Here is a 17,824-nt window from a genome sequence, read left to right as displayed (position 1 = left end):
GGGAGACGCTCTGCAAACGGAAGCGGTCTTTGTTCTGCAATTAATCATTTGAAGTCAAAGTGTGTTTGGGAACTACAAGTGATAACCCGCAAAAGCTATCAAGTGGCTGATTGTGTAGCTGGTGAAATGTGGTCTCTAGGAGGACTTCCTTCATTGTAAATAGAAAAATATCTTAGGAATGAGGTAGGGAAAGTTGTCAAATGTAGGAAGTGGAAGTGATGGGCTAATTTATCATGGAATCACTGAGAGGCTAGATTCTGATGTGTAAGGAGCTAAGTCTTTTAAGTCTAAGACCTGCCTTACTTTCCTGCTGGTCTGTCTTACCGTGGCTGCTAGTGAGACTGGCCTGGGGGACACAGGGATGGAAGGGTTAGTCAAGGTCAAGGGTCAGACTCTGAAGAGGGAATAAGCATAGAAGAGTGTGTGTCTGTCCAAGTCTGTGGCCCTGCTGGCCTGCCTGAGATAAATGATTTCGAGGCTACCCATTATTTCATATTGTCTATGGCTGTCTTCTCCGAGTTTTATTTTCTTACCCGTTGCAAGCATTCCACATAGATGAGTCCATGATGCTTCCATCAGCTGCAGCAGTGAGGAAGAAATGTCCCTTTACACTGAGGAGTTAATGAATTTAGTCTTTGTGTTGTTGGGGTTTTTTTTTTAATTGAAGTATAGTTGATTTACGACACTGTGTTAGTTTCAGGTGGACAGCACAGTGAATCAGTTATACGTATATTGTGTCGTTGGTTCTTTACTGACCATAAAGAGTGACTTTATTTCATTGGCTTTCATGACTGTTATCGCTGTGTAGTAGTTATATCAAGAATTCAGAAATACCTCGTGAGGGACTGTTGTCAAGGTGGGTAGAAATAAGGGCAGTTCCCAAGGCCCCTGGCAGGCCTCCCTGATTGCATTTACTTATTTAGAACCGAAGCTGGATGTTAACCCCCTTTCCCCCAACTGTGGAGAAACAACCTCAGTGTCCTCAGTGAACTGAGGACAGTACCTGTGGAGGCCTGGGAGTATCAGAAGATGCAAAGAAACCCCACAAAGCTCACATGCCTTCCCTCTAATGTCCAGGCTACTAGGCAGTGGCCGGAAGGGTAGCCTGACATAGCTACGCCTTCTAAAAGCACGTTAAAAACAACCCCTACGATGTTAACACCAGGGAATCCTAATGAGGAAAAACACTGGGATGTTGCCCTCAACCTTCTCCATCCAAAATACAAAAAACCATGTGCTACTGAGCTTTCTTAAGCAATAAAGCCACGCCCACACCTCCCCAAAGTCTCTTCGGATAGTATTCTTTGCTCCCTGACCTAATGCTACTTAGTTCAAGGCTACAGGGAGATCACAGGAAAAGAGTGGCTAGTCAGTTGGTATTTCATCTCTGCAGCTTCTTCTACACTGTCTCTGATTTTCTTCTCCTAAAGGGAGACCATAAAAATAGTACCATTTACTTATAGAAGAAGGTGTCCCTAATAATGATTCGTAAAGTCAACCCACATTGGGAAGCCAGACTGGCAAGTTATTTATTTACAAGCATGACCTTCAGTAGGTGCCATCCCACAAAACCTTATCTACCCTTCAAAGGGCCCCAGGCCACGGTTTCCGGGGCCATGGACAAGGGCATGTTTTTCTCATGCTCCTTTGCTGATCACGTTCTTCTGTGTATTTCAGAATAGCCACCAGAAGGAAGAGTTGTCGTGCTTGGTAGATTCTGGTTCACATGTCTTTAAATTTTAGGATAAGCCTAGTGACATAGTGATTTGGACCTTCAGCTTTTATTTATCCTGTTTTTTTAGGGAACTTGGGTGTTATTCCCTGTAGCATGCTGACTCAGAGGCCCATTACTACACATACTGGTGCACAGAAGCCTGCCCTGTTCCCTTTCTAGACTAGTTTGACCTCTTTAGCGATGATTGATATCAAGTCTTCTGTAAACAGATTTACATTACAGCTGGTCAGCTTTCATGCTTTTGCCAACATGCATTTTATGAACTATATTCGTGCAGTGCCTCCCTTTTCTTTGCCTTCATCCACTGACGTTCCCAAAGCCATTGACTTTGAATATCTTCAGTGAAGATGTGTACGTGGTCTGGGTCATGCAGTGGTTAATGCTTTTAGGTCACACTGTACTGGATGGCTAACAGAGCTTCCTCTTTGAAGCTAGTAGCTCTATAGGCAAAACTTTACTTCTGTAATCCTGAAGTCGCTTCCTCAGTCCCATTGTCAACATTACAAGAGTTGAGTGATTTGTTAGCAAGTGTGTCCTGGTAACATAACCAGATTGTCTATTTTCCACTTGCTGAAATGAATTGGTCATTTTCATTTAGAGGATTTCTAATAAATAAACCAACAGGCGTTTAAAACAGAATGGTAATTTGTGGGGGCCATCTACCTGTTTTTTTTTCATTTTTTAAAAATATGTTTTTAGAGCAGTTCTAGGTTTACAACAAAATTGAGAGGTAGGTGGATTTCCTACAGAGAATTCCCATGTATCTCCTTGTCCCCAAACATGTGTAGCCCTCCTCCATTATCAACATCACTCATCATAATGCTACTTTTTTTTTTTTAACCAAAGATGAATATTATTGACACACCATAATTACCCAGAGTCCATAGTTTTTACCTTAGGGTTCCCTGTTAGTGTTGTCCATTCTGTGGGTTCGGAGGAATTGCGTAATAATATAATCCATCGTTACAATATCATACAGAGTATTTTCACTGCCCTAAAGCTCCTCTGCACTCTGCCTAGTCACGTCTCCTCCTTGCCCCACAGTCACTCATCTTTTTATTGTCTCCATAGTTCTGCCTCTTCCAAAACATCTACTCGTTTTTTGTTTTTTTTTTTCGGTACGCGGGCCTCTCACTGTTGCGGCCTCTCCCGTTGCGGAGCACAGGCTCCGGACGCGCAGGCTCACCGGCCATGGCTCACGGGCCTAACCGCTCCGCGGCATGTGGGATCTTCCCGGACCGGGGCACGAACCCGTGTCCCCTGCATCGGCAGGCGGACTCTCAACCACTGCGCCACCAGGGAAGCCCCATTTACTCATTTTTAAATACTAAAATTAACCCCACTCTTTGGGGCGTAGATTCCAACCTGAGCCATGATTTGAGATCAGCTGTGTCCAGACATCCATTAGTTGCCTGTGTGACTTTTTTTCATTAAAAATGTAACCTAGCCTCATACGTAAGAATTATTCAGAAGTTAATAGGTTGACAGTCTTGTTACACTTCAGACAGTTATTTGGAATAGGAGAGAAAGGAAAAGGGAAAAGAACAGATGACCCAAAGAAAATGTTAATTGCAGTCACAGAATTAAATTGGGAGGAACCTTAGGGTGTAATCAGTTGGGTTCATTTCATCTTCATTCTAGGGTAGTAAGAGCAAATAGAAATTGGAGAGTAGAATAGGACCCAAATCAGGAAGATCAGTTATAATTCCCAGAAAGACCACAAAGAAAATGAACCATAATGAAATGTAAGGTAATTCCTGACTTTAGGACAGGGAAGTAAGTGGATGCCCCCCTGGGCACTTAGTTTTCCCACACTTCGGCTCCTCTGAATCTGTCCCCACGGTGCCTGTCTGTATTTGTCAGAGACTGTCCATCTCCCAGGCTTAGAACATATCTGGAAAGTACCACACAGAGGAGAGTGGCAGAACTGGCTGTGTTTTGATTTGAGCCCCAAAGCTGAAATCCGGTGGCTATGGCTGTCAGAAGAACCATTCTTTTAAGAGGCCTTGTCTTCTTAATCAGCTGTTCATCTCCCAGATAGCCCTAGGCAGTTCTTTAGGAAGAAGACTTCTGCTGGCTCTCATTCTCCTGAACAGGAAGGATATTTTTTTCTCTTCCCCGCCTAAGAGATTCAGTGGGTTCTGTTGCGTTCCATACATAGCGTTTTCCAACATTTTTTTCCCAAACAGCAGAGCTTTTTTTAATCCAAAGGAAAACATTCATGAAACCCCAATATATAAAACAGATTAAATTAAGCTTTTCTGGTTGAAGCAGGCTTGCAGATGTTGGGGTTAAGAGAATCCTTAACTCTTCCTTCTTTTCCTGAGGCACCTTTGCTGAGGCTCTTTGGAAGACAGTTTGAAAATGCTGCTCTAAGTTCCTGGTTTTTCCATTAGTGACAAGGAGTACGAAACAGCCTGAACACTCTACCCCACCTCCTATATCTCACTTACCTCTTGGTTGGCTGGCATGCCCAATCCCTATGTTTAAAAATGAAGGCACTTCTGTTATTGTAAAGTTCAGGAGGATTTCGGTATATTCTGCCTTGTACATCACGAGCCAGTGAAATACTGGATGTCTAAAGAATAGACATCGTACTTCTTCAGTCTCACAGAAGGCTGTGCTCTGAGTTGGTCTGATTCAGCTGCAGGAATACACATCTAGCCTGTAGAAACCCCAAAGCATGGCCAGATCTCCCAGAAAAGGAGGCTGTAACGTGGGGAGCCTGAGCCTTTAAATGGAAAGGCGTATCACTCTTTGGGATGCAGTTGCCTCAGCTGCCTTGTGATCCCAGCTCTCTAATGGGTTAAGAAAAAGTGTGATTTTGTACCATATCCAGATCTTTTCATTTAGGATGGGAATAATGTTCTCTTGTAGCTTTCTAACTGGAAGCAGAATTCCCTCCCCAGCCAACCAAGGTTGCAAATCATTTCTGTAGAACAAGGACTAAGCAGGACCATCTGAGGACACATGTCACTGTCCTATCTCATATTCACGTCTTTCCTCAGTAGACTCTGGCAGCAACTGAAATTTACTGGGGCCCTTAATAACTCTCTAGGGATGTGTTATAACGGAAAGGAAGAAAAGGTTTTCAGAAATCACTTTTATTAAAGCATTTGTAAATTGAAAGCAGTTATTTTCTTTCTCTAACTTACTTGTATGTCTTCCTCCCTATATTTCAGAATTTTTTTTTAGAGGGCATGAAATGTAACCTTTGAAATCAAGTCTAGGTATTTGCCTGTGAGCAATCATGAGCAACTATGTGTGAGAGTCTAGCGTAAATATTTAGACCCGAAACAAAAACAGAACCAAGATCTAGGCCAGAACCAAAGACAAGTCCATGAGCAGTGAAGCCAAGGGAGAGATCGAGCATGGCTGTAGCTAGAAATTGTCCAACCAGTTCTCTCTGACTGCATGCAACAAAGTTCTTACCTCGTAAGTGAGAGTGGCAAATTCCAGACTTGGGGAAAGTTGTATAACCTCTCTGAGCCTCAGTCTCCTTGGGGGCAAAGTAATGTGGATACTTTCAGGAATCCTGGGATATGTATGTAATCTGACATGCATAAATATTTAGCACATTTGGGTGGCCTTAAGCACCCTTTCTTTTTCCGTATTTAGGACTCAACCAGCTAATCAATAACTGGAGCTAGAGTTTTTCATGCTTTTATGTTTTATTTTTTTCCCAAGGCTAAATGCAAAAGATAATTGTCCTACAACTTCTGGGTATTTACTAAACATTTAGGCTTGTTTGAGGTAAAGCAGAGAAAAGCTGTCGATGCAAGTCACTGTCTTTCACTTAGATATTTGCTAACAGCTGACTGCTGCATGGCACAGTGCTAGATGCAGGATCAGGGAGAAGACCCAGTATACAGAAGGCGTGATCATTGTCTTCAAGTGGTTCCAGTGGTTTGAGGGAAATAAGACACCTATACAGTCCTAAGAGGAAAAGTTCCTAAGTGCCGTAAGAGAGGCACAAAGTGTCCTTTCACTTGAGAAAAGAGCAATTACTTCTGACTAAGAGAGATGAAGGAAGCTTTCATGACTCTGGCACTTAAGCTGAGACTAGAAGAATAGGAAGAATTTGAACACATGGAAATGAGTAAGAAAGTCATTGAGGGGCTTCCCTGGTGGCGCAGTGGTTGAGAGTCTGCCTGCCGATGCAGGGGACACGGGTTCGTGCCCCGATCCGGGAAGATCCCACATGCCGCGGAGCGGCTGGGCCCGTGAGCCATGGCCGCTGAGCCTGCGCGTCTGGAGTCTGTGCTCAGCAATGGGAGAGGCCACAACAGTGAAAGGCCCGCGTCCCCAAAAAAAAAAAAAAAAAGTCATTGAGGGAACAGTAAGAGCGAGATGCAGGGGTGAGAAAACCTTGGTAGAAAGAAGAGTGAGAAGTTTGGACGGGACAGGGAACACGTGGAGTGAGGTGAAGGAAAGGATGCTTGATAAGTAATCACAGATAATAAGTGTCTTTAATTTTCATAGCAATTGTGTTATTTAGGTATGGTATTATTTCCACTTTTAAGTTGAAATTGAGTTGAGGCTCAGAAGGGTTAAGTGATTTGTCCAAGGACAGTATTGAACCAGATCTGGGTCTGAAAAGGTACGACAGACCAGTAAACTAAGTTCGAAACGGGGAGTTTTGATTGCCAGAGTAAGGAATTTGGATCCTATACTATAGTTCAAATCCAGCCCACAACTGGTTTTTGTAAATAAATTTCTTAGAACACGACATTGCACTGCCCTTCATTTGTGTATTTTTTAGGGCTCCCTTCATGCTACAGCAGCAGCGTTGAGTAGTTCCAGAGACCATATGGCTCACAAAGTCTAGAATATTGACTCTCTGGCCCTTTATAGGAAACCTTTGCTACCCCAGCTGAAGTTGATTGGGAGTCACTGAGAGTTTTTGAGACGGGAGGTGACATTCTTAAGAGTTAACACATTGATAATCGAGACCATGTTCATCAGTGATGGATCAGAGGGAACTAGATCATTTCAAAGACTACTTCATTGTCTGGGTCCTCATCCCTGGGCTCCTGAACTATCACAGAAGCCTTCCAGCAAGTCTCCCGCCAAAACTTCGAAGCTTAGAGAGTCCAGGCGGGCAGCAAAAATGAGTGGTGTGTGCCGGGTATAAGAAAACCAGTTGTGCAAACAAGCTGGTAGATGGTACCACTGGACAGCCTCGGGCTGAGGATAGGATGGGGAGTGATGGCAAGTGTTGCAGACTGAGGTGTTGCCACACAGAAATGCCACTCAATGTTGCCACACCTTCCAGTTTTGTAAGGGAGGTGAGAATCTTGTATTCTTGTGTGAAGTCTCTGCATTACACACGGGAGCTCGCATTTATTTAAACCTCCTGTGGTTGATGGAAACTGAATTTACATTTGTTTAAACCCTCCAGAGGTCGATCACACTGCTGACCTCTACTCTGCAGTCTCTTCCCACATCTTTACCAGAACACTGATGCTGGGTGAATTTAATGTGATCAATGATAGCAGCTTGCTGTAGCTTCTTCAGCAGGTATAGGACACTTTGCCCATGGTTTTTGAAGGACATTTGAGAGACAGGTGGACAGACAGACAGATTGACTGACTGACTGACCACCCAGTCATCCAACCATCAGTCTCTCGTCAGGTCAAAGCAGTTTTTAAGACCTGCCTATATGCTCCATCATAACAACGGACTTAAGGCAGCCAGACTGTCAGAATATTTAAGCGTTTGTCTTTCATCAAGGGTAAGTTTCGTACTGTATGATACAAAAGCCATTGACAAACAGCCTTGCCCGCCACAATTAGCTCTGCCCTCTAATGTTAAGGACATGTAGAGAATCTCGTGAGAATCTGCTGGTTTGTATTTTGCAGGATCAGTTTTGAGCACTGATGATGTTGTATTCATTCAGGTGAGAGTCAGTGACTTTATATTTTCATGCACCTGAACAGACATGAATGTTTTCCCCCATAACCATTCTTGACGCCTGAATTTTTACAGTTTAGGGATTAATCACTTATAATTATTTATTCATTCATTAACTTACTATTTATGGTCATATACTATATGCCATTTTACTGTGCAAAATGTGAAGGAAAGAAAGACAGTGAAGTCCTCTATCTGCTTTTGAGAAGCTCCAGTCTAGTGTAAAAAGCAGGTGCGTAAAAATGTTCACAACACAGTGAAATAAATGAACCTTGGCAGGAGGTATGAACTCTATCCAACCAGATTTCTCGTTCTTTATGTAATAAATGTGCCTTGGAAATACAAGGTTGGAAAATGTTCCATTTTAATGATAAAATGACTTTAAATGTCCTAGAAAGTCTGAGACAGGACCAACCTCGTAATTTATGGGGCTCCCCTTGTTCAAAAACTAAGAGCTTCAAGGGACTTCCCTGGCGGTCCAGTGGTTAAGACTCTGTGCTTCCACTGCAGGCGCACTTCCACTGCAGGGTTCGATCCCTGGTCAGGGAACTAAGATCCTGCATACCGTGCAGTGCGGCCAAAAATATATATATATATATACATATACTAATAATTTCAAGACAGTGACGGGAGTGCATTAAACCAGGAAGCCCCACACGAACATGCAGGTTGAACGCCCGGGCAGCCTCATGGCTCAGCATTTTCAAGAAATTCAAGTGAGCAGTACTTCAGGAAAGTAAAGGGGTTTTTTTCGATTTTGTTCTCTAGGTCTCTATTTTTTCATGGCATGTATATGTGTGCCGGCTACTGTATCAAGGGCTAGGAACACAGCAATAAAAATGATAGCCACCATCTCTACCCTCATGTATCTTACTGTCTAGCTGAGAGGTTTGTATGTGATAATTTTCGTTAACTGGTCCCATTATGTCTTAACTACATTCTCAGAGAAGTATTTAAATGGCCAGTGAGTCTTACTTTTTCTTTATACTTTTAAATATATAATATAAACTGAAAATATAATCTTTCTGTGTATAGATATATAATATTCCTATAAGGAACAAGTGTTATTTTGGTTACAAGAAAAACAAGGTGAACATGAAAAATATATATTTATTCAGAAGTTCTATACTATTTGAAATTTAAATTTTACTTATGATACCTCCAGGGAACCTGGAAAAATGGGAGGAAGTAGATGGAATCTTCCTTTTGAAGTTGAAATAGTTTCTCGTATTTATTTGTTTGAAAAATTTATGTCATGCCTGCACCAAAGTGTAGCTTCTCGTTATGACTTTTAGAATCTGTGTTCAGATCAGAAAAATTGAGCTGAGTTCCCTTGGTTTGCTAAATCTCGGGGTAATAGCATTCGTTGATGTGGTTTGCCTTCAGGACACGTCTAAATGCTATTACTACAAGATAGTACTTAGCTAATAGCTCCATTTGTTTTATTTGTAGGCAGAAACTACTGTTGTGCATTCTTAAGGAGTAATCCTTTATATCTGTGATGGAAGGTTCCATAATTGTTATCCTTTCTTGACCACTTGCTATATACCATGCATACTAGAGGTTTTACTAGATATTTTAATTAATTTAATCCTCACAATAATACCACGGAGTTAAAATTGTGTATATATATATACATATATATGTGCTATATATATCATACCATTTTATATATAAGGAAACTGAGAGTTGATTAACTTGCTCCAAGTTTTCTAGTAACTGGCAGAGTTGGAGTTCGAATCAAGCCTCGCTGATGCTGAAGCTACTTGCCACCAAGCTATGCTTTCTCCCAATCCTTGATGATTTTTCAAGAGTGCCCTGTGAGAGGGAGACATCATAATTGAATGAGAACATTTAGAGACAAGCAGGATGGAGTCACCAAGATTGTCCCCGGAAGCCTGGGGTATGCATGGGAGCCTGTAGTCTGCGGGACAGCCACTGACCAGTAGGAAAAGGTTAGCAGTGTGGACAGGACCTTAGGCTGGCTCCCGGCCTCCACATCCCCGACCACCGTCCCCCCAGATACTGAGAGAACGTGGGAAGTGATCGCAGGGCTTCTGAGAAGTAAAACTGGGAATTGGGGGAGGCGATGCTGAGCCAGGAGTGTGGTAGAAGACCAACTCTGAAAGAAGAGACCAGAATTCTAAGGTGAAAAGGAACTACTTAAGCAAAAGATGACTCCCAAAAGTGCCCTAAAAGTTAGGGACCCCAGAGAGAAATAGTAATTCCAAACCATTCCATTGGAATGTGGATTAAAGGGTCACTAATAAGTGCTCTCTCTGAAAACAAATCTTGCCGGAGAGACGCCAAGAAAAGTAGATGCTACAAGCTGTGGCCTCATTGACAGCACCGTCATCTTGGTTTGCAGATTCCTTAGTAGTCAGTCTCCAATGTAGTCTGACCTGGCTCTGAACCTTCTAGCGCATTCCTTTCTTGTGTGGGTATAGTCACAGTTACTGCTGCAAGCAGAAATGTTTAGTAGGTAGTGTGGTGTATACTCTCAGACCTATGCCCCTGTCCAGAAGTGCCCGTTCTCACGGCAGCTTCACAGATGTATTTCTTGGGTTATATAAATCATTGCTCGTCTTTGTCTCACTTTTACTTCTTTTCTGATGCACAAGTCAGCATGTTGAATTCACTGAACTAGTGCATGTGGGCAGGGAGATTGGATTATGAAGCGTGTGTTTCAAGCAAATTGTGCAAAATTAGATAAGAGCTAAGGCACTCAGCCACTTCTTCAATATTAAGCGAGTATGTGATTAATATTGAGTGAAAGGTTTGTATTTGAGGCCCTGAAGAAAAAGCATGTTCTTTTTTTTAATGTCTGTGATTTGGTGGGTCTTTAAATATTTGGTATTTTAAAAATATGTATATATATATTTTTTTGTTTTGTTTTGTTTTGTTTTGTTTTTCGGTACGCGGGCCTCTCACTGTTGCGGCCTCTCCCGTTGCGGAGCACAGGCTCCAGACATGCAGGCTCAGCAGCCATGGCTCACGGGCCCAGCCGCTCCGCAGCATGTGGGATCTTCCCAGACCGGGGCACGAACCCGCGTCCCCTGAATCGGCAGGCGGACTCTCCACCACTGCACCACCAGGGAAGCCCTAAAAATATTTTTGAAGACATTTTAAAAATAAAGAAACATATTAAGGATCATTTAACACACCCATATTCCCACCACCTAGAATTGTTAACATTTTGCCACATATTCTTTAAGATTTTACAATTGAAAAATGAAGTATTATAGATAGAAATGAAATTCTGGTAGACATTACTACCTCCCAGTGTCATTCTCTTCTGTATTTCTAGTGATAACCTCTATCATGAAACTAGTATCTTTCTAGTCCGCATATAAATAGATGTTTACATGTATGTTCACATACACTGTGCAGGCATCTGTGAACAACACTGTCTTGTGGGCACTATTCCCCAATACATAGGCAAGGTAGCATGTTGCATACACAGTAACGATAGTAGTGAACACATGTTGAGTGATTACACAGTGCCTAGAGCAGCACTTTCTCAGTCCTTTCAGTGACTCTGTGTAGCCCACACTGTTGTTGTTATCCTCTTTTTGTAGGTGCACAGAGAGGTCCCTTGCCCAGGGTCACACAGCTAGTAAGTAAGCAGTGGGGCTGAGAATTGATCTCAGTCAGGTTCTGGAGCCGAGCACTTAACCACCAGGCTAGATGGCCTCTTCACTCTGTCACTCTGCAGAATTCATCACTCTCTCAATATCATGTTTCTGATATCCATAATTGGTGCATTCAGATCTAGTTTATTCCTTTTCACAGTTATACCGTATTCCATTAAATGAATATAATATACAAGCGTCACTGCACGGTGCTTAAGACCTGTAAAATACAAGTAGTGAACGTTTCTCTCTCACAGGGTTGTTGTGGGAATTAAATGGTTTAATTCAAATAAAGCAGGTGGAACAGTACCAGACATGCAGTAAGCACCCAATAAATGTTAGCTATTACTATTTGCTCTTATCAGCTATCCATTATCCTATTGAATCTGATCGCTAGGTGGTTTTCAGTTTTTCATTACTGCATATATGGTCACAGTGAAAGGTGTGTCTAATTATAAGTTTCTTCGGGGTATCTCCCTAGAAGAGTCATTGATAGCCCACAGGGTATGTCTGTTTTCAGTTTCAGCTGATGCTGCCAAAGCCAAGCTGTACCAACTTACACGCCCTCATACACAGTTCGGCACTTCCCATTTCCTCACATCCCCAGTAACAGTCGATATTGCCTGACTTTGATTCACCTGTCTGATGGATAAGAACTATTACTTCGTTGAATTGATGAGCCGGATAAGAAATAACATCATGTTGTGGAATTGAATTTTTATAGCAGCTTTATTGAGATGATTCATACTGTAAAATTCACCCTTTTAAAGGTGTACAATTCTGTGGTTTTTCAGTATATTCACAAGGGTGTGCAACCATCACTGCTCCCTAGTTTTAGGAGAAACCCCTTACCCCTTAGCAGTCACACCCCTTCTCCCCTCCCCTCGGCACCTGGCACTGCTAATCTACTTTCTGTCTCTGGATTTCATATCAGTGGAATCACATAACGTGTGGATTTTTGTCACTGGCTGGCTTCTTCCATTTACCTTAATGTTTTTGAGGTTCACCCACATTGTAGCACGTGTCAGCACTTCATTCCTTTTTATGGTTCAGTAATATTCCACTGTGTTAATATACCACATTTTGTTTATCCATCCAGCAGCTAATATAAATTTGGGCTGTGTCTACTCTTGGCTATTATAAGTGACGCTGCTACAAACATTTATATATAAATTTTTGTCTGGACATACATTTTCATTTTCTTGGGTACACATATATTTATATACCTAGCAGTCGAATGGCTGGGTCATGTGGTAACTATGTTTAACATTTTGAAAAGCTGCCAAACTGTTTTCCAAAGTGACTGTACCATTCTCCAGACCCATCAGCAATGTAGGAGGATTCCAATTTCTTCACATCCTCACCTCCAACACTTGTTGCTGTCTTTCTTTTTAATTCCAGCCATCCCAGTGGCTGTGGAGTGATAATCTCATCGTGGTTTTGCTTTGTACTTCGATGACTGATGATGTCGAGCATGTTTTCATGTGCTTATGGGCCATTTGTATGTCTTTGGAGAAATGTCTAGTCAGATCCTTTGCCTGTTTTTTAAATTGGGTAATTTATCTTTTTATTTGAGTTGTAAGAGTCACTCATGTATTCTGAATGCAAGTCCTTTATCAGATGTATGATTTACAGATATTTTTCCCATTCTGTGTGGGTTGTCTTTTCACTTTCTTAATGTGAACTGGTGGATTTTAATATTTATAGTTTTCGTATGTTTCTCCAAAATTTCAGTTTTCAAAATTGTCTTCATCTTACCTACTGAGTGGATCACAAGCCAGAGAGCCTTGAAGTGTGCCCTGAGAGTACATTGAATCCATCTAGTATTCCATAGATCAGAAACTCCTCCCGCATTGGTTGCAAAAGCACAGACTTCCCCAAAGACATCTCGGTGAGCCTCTCAGCCAGTGAAGGAAATTCAGCTTTGATAACCCAGAAGAGTCACCTTCTCAAAGTTTGAATTTAGTAATGAAAAGCACTGAAAACCGTTCCTTGTATTTTCAAACTGCTAATTGGTTAATTCAACAGCATTTGGATTTCTGTTTAACCTGACCTCTTTCTTCTTTCCTTTTTTCTTCTCCTTTCTTATCCTCCTCTCCCCTCCCCCCTCCCTGTTTCCATTCCAGACTGAAAATGGCTCAGGAATCAGTCAGCAAGTTAACAGCAGAGAAGAAAGTGGAGACAAAGAAAATTAACCCCACGGCTAGTCTGGTGAGATGCATTTTTCATTCACAACCTCAAGACTTTTCATTATAACTGAGGTGCACCAGGAGTGGGTCAGAATTTAAAGGATAAAACTCAGAGGAATAAGTAGTATCCAGATTCTCAATTCCCATCCCAGAGTAGCATATGGGTAAGAAAGAATATAAGGGAGGACAGAGTGAGGAACAAACACTGCCTCGAGCGCTCTTCCAGCAAATTCAAACAAGGTCATTTCCTGATAAAACAAATGTAGTCACTTGCCATTTCACACCCTTCCGCGCTGCACCCCACGCCATGATTCCCCTCATCTCAAAACACTCTTCTCCTGAAATGTTTAAGTATTCTCACCCTCACCAATTCCTTCTCCCTGTTACGGAAAGGGGCAGGGATTATCCTCTTTTGAGAGCTGGTAAAACTGAGATGCAGAAAGATACAGCTTACCTAGGATCACTTCACAAATGGATAGCCAAAACCAGAACGAGACTCTGGGTCCCCCGACAGCTCTCCCTAGGCTAGAAGCTAAGCAGGCTAGTCTGTCTTCCTAGCTGTGAGGGGAAACTCTCGTCCTCCACAGTCCCATTTTCAGTAAGGATCACAAGGAATCTCGCTGTTACAGCTGGAAAAGCTAAATGGGTTAGGAACCCATTTAGATGTAGAGATTCAAATCCCAGATCAGCCACTTACTAGTTGTAAAACCTTAGTGAAGTTACTTTGCGTCTTTATTCTCCACTAGTACTTTTTTGCCGGCTGCTTTAAATCCTTTGACCATCTAAGTGGGGTGTAAGTTAAAAGTGAGGTTATTTCTATTGACTGACCATGATGTTCTCATCGCAACCCCATCGGCAGCTCAATGAATGTTGAGTGAAGTCAATGAGTGAGAAATGGGAAAGTCAGGGCCATACAGCTGGGTCAGGGACAGCCATGGTTAGCTCACAGAGCTCCTACCTGAATGGACACATCCTCTGTGCCCATTTGACCATGCGTTTGTGGTGCTCATTTGTGCATGATCTTCTGTTGGCAGTGGGTTCAACTCTTATTTCTGTCTTCCTCCCTCATTAGACACTGCCCTTTTCCCCAGGCCTCTTATTTGGGCCTCTATCCTAACTTTTATAGCCAAGCCTTATCTTCAGGGGCAGAGAGAATGGACTCAGGCCTGTAGACAAAGGGGAAACAGTGGGTGGACCGTGGCATTCTTTTATTGGTGACCTCCATGGAGAGTAAGCTCTCAGCTGTGATCCTCTGCTCCTTGGGGTGGTTTGTTTTGTCGCCTGTTTGTTTTGGTGGAAATTAGGGAAGAGCTCATAAACTGATTCCTGATTCAATTTCACAAGTCAGGCATGGTATCCAAACAGGATGGGTGTTTAAAAATTATCTTAAGTTTACATCTAGGCCAATTTAGTAATCCATTGCATTTTCACATCTCCTAGGTCACAAGAAGCTTAGGACCTGTTCTCAAAGGGCATCTCTCTGCACCTGCTCTTTGCAAAGGACTGTACTTGTTCCATCTCTTTTTTAGCCTTCTATTTGTCCACCTTGAAGGCCAGACACACCCATGTGTCTTACTATGCTTAATATATTTACGTCTAAGTCCTAGAAACAGTGAGGTCTGTGTTTCTGTTCTGTGTACTCTTGTTTATCTTGCCATCAGACTTTCATGTCCTTCCTCATTAGAAGGCTGTCCCTGGGAAGGAAGTTCAGGAAGAACGGAGCAGAGCATCCTTGGCAAAATGGGAGCTTCTGCCATTCTGCAGAGACTAAATCTCGTCATCCTCCATTTTGCATAGCCTCTGTTCGGTCCTGCCAAGTTGGTCACATGCAGACACGCCTGACTTGGAAAGAGTGATTTTTTCATATCTAGACTTCCTAGAAACTGTTTCTTGAGCATTTCCTAATGGGAGGAGTCTTTGAGTAACACTACGAAGTTAGGACCTTTGTCACAGAAGATGAGAACAGAACGGAACAGCCTGGCATTGTAAAGGCAGGTGTTTTAGATGGATATAGTTGGTTGATTAGCTGGTTATTTATTTTGTGTGTTTGTGAGGTGACAGAGTGGGAAGGGTAGGAAACTGAGGGTTTCTGGGAAAAGATAGAAATCCTCTCATTTCTGGGGCATTTGGTACAACTCTATTTGGCATTCTAGACTGACATTTGAGAAATGTACCAAAATTTGAGAAAGATAAAAATTTTTAAAAAGGAGTTATACTAAACTCGATTTTTTTCCTCAAACAACAGAAAGAAAGACTGCGTCAAAAGGAAGCCAGTGTGAGCACCAACTAACACAGAGACACAGGAGAACAGTGACGGTGAGACGTAGTACTCGGCATGGTCCTTTGTAACACCAGTGTTGCAAGAAGTTCTCGAAAGATATGTCACTAAATGTTTATTTTGCTCATCTCTTTCTGAGCACCCCGTGCCTTCTTAAAGAAGTCCCTTGTTAAGCCATAGGAACAATGAAAAACTGCTGAAGAAGTATTTGATAAGTGTTTCTTCTAGAGGTCCAAAGTTCGCTCTGTTATGAGACCAGAAGAATTACCAAGATTTTCCAATTTTTTTTTAAAAGCAGAGATTTCAAGCTTTCTAACCCAAACCTGATGTATATAAACTTGTGACAGAAGAAGAAAAGGATGTTTTGTGACAGTTGCCTTGAGCAAGTTCAAGCCTTGGTCTTCACATACTGCTGGTTTGATTATTGATCTTAATTTTGATTCTATTGCAGCAAGATCCTGAAGCACCCTTCTCGCCAAAAATGTTGAAACTTACCAAAACTACTTTAAGAGGTCCAAGACTATCTATTTCCCACACTCGAAAAACGGTTATTTTTTCATTGTTTTTTTTATGTAACAGAACAGAAAATGGAATTATACGTGGATGGAGAAGGGGGTTAAATAGCCATAAACTTCATCCTGGAGAACAAATTAGGATACAGGGAGTTGGCATCAGCCATTTAGCGAGACCCATTCTTTTGTTTTCATATCAGTTCATTGGGGTTTCCTGGACCACTAGGGGTTCTCCACCCCTTCTGTCCCAGAAGAAAATGTGATACCTGAGTGGGGACAGATTTGAGGTCAAAGCACCTGCTTGGACAAGTGACCCAGTATCACTCAGAGCACATCTCACACCTCAAATCATCTATGCGTGGATAACACCTTGGTAACCTACAGCTGAGCTGTACACCGTGTTCTGGGACCGGATGTGGCCGGACCTCTCCCACCAACCCCAGGAGGCAGTTTCTAGACAGGAGAGCAGATGCAGCCCTTTATCATGACCTTGACCGACAGGCATGTGACGTATGGTGAAGCAGGGGTTTTTTAACGTCAAAAAACAAACTAAGGGCAGAAAAAGAGTTCTTTACATTACAATGGGAAGAAGGTGATTACATTGATATTGAACTTTGAGTGGAATATCATACGTAGGCAGCTTTTTCTGACCCTGGAAGCCCATGTGACCACTGCCTCCTGAGTCACAGGGAAACCAAACTGGACCTCTGTCCTAACATTTCTTCCTTAAGCCACCACTCTTCTAGTCTATCTTGTGAGGAGAGAAGAGAGGAGCCTTGGGGTGAACTGAGATGAGGATCAAAGCCTATCAGGTTTCAGCCTTGAAAGGAGAGAGGCCCAAGTTTTCCCCTCCAATTGGTGGAGGACCGTCTAGAGATGAGCAGAAACTTTAAAACCCTTCCCCATCCGCCTGCCACGTGTGGCCTGCCCCTTACCCCCCCCCCCCCCCTTCCCCGGGGCCTGTCCCCCCCATCTTCCCAGGGGCCTGAGTGTCTACCCAGGACATGCCTGCTAGTCATCAGCCCCCTCAGGGACCCCATAATAGGTTCGGCCAATTAAAGCAGCAGCATATTCTAATAGAATGCCCATTGGGGGAATCAAGAATGCACAATCAGGATCAAATCAAGTCATGAAGCCATATTCATGCAGGTGCTAATCACCTTTTCTAACAGTTCAGAGGAAAGGAATATAATAATATGGTTTGGTTTTTTTCCCCAAAAAATAGAAGGATGAGACAAGCAAACTAGCAGAGCAGGTAAGAACTTACATGATTAAAAGAAGTTGCTTGTGAGCGAGCTTATCATACTGCTTTCCTAGTTTGTTTCTCTTCATTTTCACTTCATGGTGAAGACGACCTAAGGAATTCCTCGATTTCAAACAAATTCTACTTACAGCTACCCTGTGCTCTGTGACAGTCCTTCTAGTATTATCATGCAAAAGAAGAAGCACCTGTTTTGTCCGTGCCTTGGGAATCAACTTTGAGTTTAGTGAGAACAACAGAAGTCTAGATCCTTAATAATGGCTCTTTAAAGACTTAATGGGAGAGAACGGCAGGAGGCTCTCAG

General features: G+C 42.4%; 1 protein-coding gene across 2 annotated transcripts in view; it reads left to right on the top strand.

The window, feature by feature from the left end:
- FMN1 (formin 1) overlaps positions 1-17,194 on the top strand; it is a 397,250-nt gene extending 380,056 nt beyond the window's left edge. For both annotated transcript variants that reach the window (XM_024732506.1, XM_024732507.1), the window contains 2 exons: positions 13,407-13,491; positions 15,715-17,194. In XM_024732506.1, the coding sequence (XP_024588274.1) occupies positions 13,407-13,491; positions 15,715-15,759 (130 nt within the window). In that variant the 3' untranslated portion in view covers positions 15,760-17,194. The remainder of the gene's footprint in view (positions 1-13,406; positions 13,492-15,714) is intronic.
- The last annotated feature ends 630 nt before the right edge of the window (positions 17,195-17,824 follow it).

This window comes from Neophocaena asiaeorientalis, unplaced genomic scaffold (assembly GCF_003031525.2).
Source record: "Neophocaena asiaeorientalis asiaeorientalis breed wild unplaced genomic scaffold, Neophocaena_asiaeorientalis_V1.1 scaffold119, whole genome shotgun sequence".
NCBI lineage: Eukaryota > Metazoa > Chordata > Mammalia > Artiodactyla > Phocoenidae > Neophocaena > Neophocaena asiaeorientalis.
The sequence above is the reverse complement of the archived record's forward strand: the minus strand, read 5'-3'. Positions and strand labels throughout refer to the sequence as shown.